This window comes from Lactuca virosa, chromosome 4 (assembly GCF_052849685.1).
Source record: "Lactuca virosa cultivar CGN04683 chromosome 4, Lactuca_virosa_CGN04683_v6, whole genome shotgun sequence".
Lineage (NCBI taxonomy): Eukaryota > Viridiplantae > Streptophyta > Magnoliopsida > Asterales > Asteraceae > Lactuca > Lactuca virosa.
Window position 1 is genome coordinate 56,905,793 of NC_136429.1, and position 3,933 is coordinate 56,909,725.

Genomic DNA, 3,933 nt, shown 5'->3' on the forward strand with positions numbered 1-3,933 from the left:
CATACAAGCAAGAAGTAACAAATATACATAAGAATAGTCTACTTTACATGTATAATCATACACTAACAATACCTACATCCTATCATGTAAGTTGTACATGTATGACTTTGATGATTCGGATATGATAGACCTTGAAGGACAACTTGAGATATTTTATCATTCTTGCATCAAAGATGAGCGTTTCACTAGTTTGAAAGGAATTTCCGACCATTCTCGTTTGATGGCTAGTACGGGGAAACATCGGTCTTATCTTTTGGTTTATAAGCTTTTAAAGTTTGCTTTGATATTACCCATAGTGACAACAAGTGTAGAAAGATGTTTTTCGAATATGAAGCTCTTGAAGACCGACTTGCGCAACAAAATTGACGATGACTTTTTGAACAATACGTTGCTTTGCAATGTTGAGACCGAAGCACTTGCGAAAGTTTAGAATAAAAAAGTAATGAAGCGGTTTCAAAAGATGTCTGTACAAAGAGGACAAATTTAAATTGTAATAGATCGTTGTTATGTTTTTAACTTTTTATGTAACTGATCGTTTTTTTTTTTGTATTAGACATAATGAATGATTTTCCGGTTTTATATTATGTTTGACCGGAAAAAAAAATCGGCAATACCTACTATCAATTCCTACTTCTGCCCCTAAGCGGGTAGCTTGTAGCTGGTAGTGTTTTGTTGAACGCTAAATGAAGTGACATTTTGATTTGAAGCGTTTTGTTTAAACTAAACGTTAGAAGATTATAGTGTCAAACGAGACTTTCTATTCAAAACGGAGCGTTTTATCAAACGCTCGAAGCTAGAAGCTCTCAAACACTACCGAAGACGCCGTTATCTAAACACATGTTTATAGATACCTAATTCGATCTATTTTTGCAGTATATAATCTCAAAAGTTGAGTAATCTCTGCCACGGGTAAGTTGGGGCAAAAGGACCTCATAGACAGGGCGGCCGACGTCATTTTCAAATAGATCCAGATAAGGAAACTGAATTTATACGCAATAAAAACCTACATCACTCGTACTCGTAATTAAATGTATATAAATATCATCATGTGCTATCTTGTTTGAATTTATCTACCTCCCTAAATAATTCAATTAAATAGGAAAAAGAAATCACTGGATTATTAGACAAGTAAAAGAATTTAATAAAATAAAATTGATTATTTCGTAATCATCACCCAATCATCTTTTTCTTCCATCATCTTCCTCCATAGACTTCTTTTTCTCATCCCATCTTCACCACCACCACAAACACCGACTCCACCACCGGTAGTAAAATCACTTCTACTCACCGCCGCCGCCGCCATACTTCATCAGGCGGCAAACCTACTTTGTGCTTTGTTCAATTGTTTTCTCAGCCCCATCAACCGCTAACAACTACCTAATTAAAGCTTATTTAATTCATTACCACCACCGACGAAAAACAACATGATGACTGACTTCCCTGCTGCCATCATCGCCGCCACCCGTAAAAAGATTTCTGCGTTCCTCCGCCGGGACTTCATCAAGCCGGCAGCTTACTTTATTCTCCTCCTCCTGACGTATTACCTTGGTTACTTATCGGCTGTTTCAAAGAATCCATTATGTGAACCACATCGGCACTACTCCACCACCACCACCACCAGCACCAACACCACCAACATGATTAACCCACCATCACAAGCTGCTGCCGTGGACCACTACCAATTCCAGACTCGATGCGGTGATCCGATTCCCTCCCAGCTCATCCGCCAATCAATCCTCAACCGCGTATTCAACGGAACATCCCCCTATCATGCTTTCCCGCAACCCCATATCAAACCTCTCTTACGCCAGCAAAGAATCAAAGGATGGGGATCAACTGGGGCTGTCTTCAAGAACCTGATTCATAAAGTACGACCCAAAACCATCATAGAATTGGGTACCTTCCTTGGCGCCTCCGCTATACACATGGCTGAGTTGACCCGTCAACTCGGTCTCGACACTCAAATTCTATGCATCGATGATTTTCGTGGTTGGCCCGGTTTACCCACCCAGTTTCGAGATATTAAAATGGTTAACGGTGACACGATGCTGATGTACCAATTTATGCAAAACGTGGTTCAGTTTAATGCAACGGAAGCCATTATATTTATGCCATTTTCGACCGGGTCAGCTCTCGAGACGCTCTGTGAGTGGGGTGTGACTGGTGATCTGATTGAAGTCGACGCCGGCCATGATTTTCACTCTGCATGGTCGGACATTAATCGTGCATATAAACTGTTGAGACCAGGTGGGGTTATTTTCGGGCATGATTATTTTACGGTGGCGGATAATAGAGGTGTTAGACGGGCGGTTAATATGTTTGCCCGTGTCAACGGCCTTCGAGTTAAGGCCGATGGTCAACACTGGGTTCTTGGATCCTTCTGAGTTCTGACAGATCTTACGTTAACTGTATAACTTTACTGTAAACGTACTTAAAAGTTAAAAGGACGATTGCTACATCCACAATCACTCTTCACGTGGAAATTTCTTAAAAGTTAACTAATTCCATGAGTCGGAACTCTCAAACACAAAAGTAGAAAGCGTTGTCACAAATATTACATTTTAGGTAGTGCTTGCAATAATATAATGAATTGGTTAATATAAGAATAGCCTTAACCGTGCAAAGCTGCGGCGGAGAATAATTTATTTCGCACAATAGTTTATTTTTATAAATATATTGTTCATTCACCTGAATTTGGTCGGGGCAACCGTTCTCTTAATCTATTATACGAGACCCTCGCCATGGGTGATACGATTCCAAGAGACAAAAGCATATTCGAGGCCTTACAGAAACAGATCGATGAACGATTAAACGAAACTTTGAGTGGAGTGACTCTTCTGAATCTCCTCTTCTCTGTCTCCCCCCTTTTTTTTGGAGATGGAACTAAACTGGCAATTTTCCTCTTTCTAGGTGACTAGAAGGTGGTTTGACGTCAACAGTTCTTCCTTGTTCCGACAAAGAGTGTGTTTTAAGAACAACGGATGGACTTTGTTACCTATTGGTTTTGCGTTTATTGGATATGTAACTAATTTTTTTTGTAGATGCAAAAAATAAAAAATAGTTCATTTTCCACCGTTAGTTTCTTTCTGGAAAATGTAGATGTATAATGGGAAAACATGTATCGTCCTATCTTCTTCGTTAAAAATGCACCAATATTACTTTTTTATAAACAAATATGATGATATCTTTATATTTTATTTTTAATGTAGTACTAAACATATTTTTCCAACGAAATAAAATATAAAATATATTATTGTTAAAAAAAAAATAAGAAACAAATATATATATATATTTCCAATAATATGAAAACATATAAATTTTTCTTTGAAAACCAAGAATATATAACGTTGAATACAAGTTAATATTGGCATTTATATTTTCCAAAATATAGACATAAATGAACTTTTACTAGCATGAACTTGACATTAATCAATCGATTATAAACATGAAAGACCATAAATCACAATATAAGATATTAACACATAAATTTCAGATACATATTGTCATCACTAGTTGTGAGACCCATATATTATACGGGTTGATTAAAACAAAATGTTAAATATGAATGATTCAATGGGAAGTTTATTTGAATTTGAAATTTGAAATAAGTGAAAATTATGAGAAAAAACATGCAAAAAATAAATAAGTTAACATTATGTGTTTAGTTATCAGACCTATATAGTAAAATGTTAATTATAACAAAATGTTAAACACTAATGTTTAAACTATAAATTTATTTGAAATTGAAATTGAAATTTAAAATTTAAAATTTGAAATTAATAGTCATTATTGTAGGTCTAATTTATGGAAACTAAATTAATGATATATTGAAAATGAAAAATGAAGTAAATAACAAGTGGAAAATAAATATATCTTAAAATTATGACAAAATGACATGTGGCCAATTGAATGAGAGAATGACATGTAACAAAA

The 3,933-nt window shown here is 35.6% G+C and overlaps 1 protein-coding gene across 1 annotated transcript; it reads left to right on the forward strand.

Annotated features, from left to right (window-relative positions):
* Window positions 1–1,123: 1,123 nt before the first annotated feature.
* LOC145104435 (S-adenosyl-L-methionine-dependent methyltransferases superfamily protein) lies at window positions 1,124–2,655 on the forward strand. The gene has a single exon (XM_079041685.1). It carries the CDS (start codon window positions 1,425–1,427, stop codon window positions 2,382–2,384), a length of 960 nt encoding a protein of 319 aa, XP_078897811.1. The 5' UTR covers window positions 1,124–1,424; the 3' UTR covers window positions 2,385–2,655.
* The last annotated feature ends 1,278 nt before the right edge of the window (window positions 2,656–3,933 follow it).

Coding starts and splice junctions, on each gene's coding strand:
- LOC145104435 (XM_079041685.1), top strand. CDS start 1,425: ATGATGACTGACTTCCCTGCTGCCATCATCGCCGCCACCCGTAAAAAG.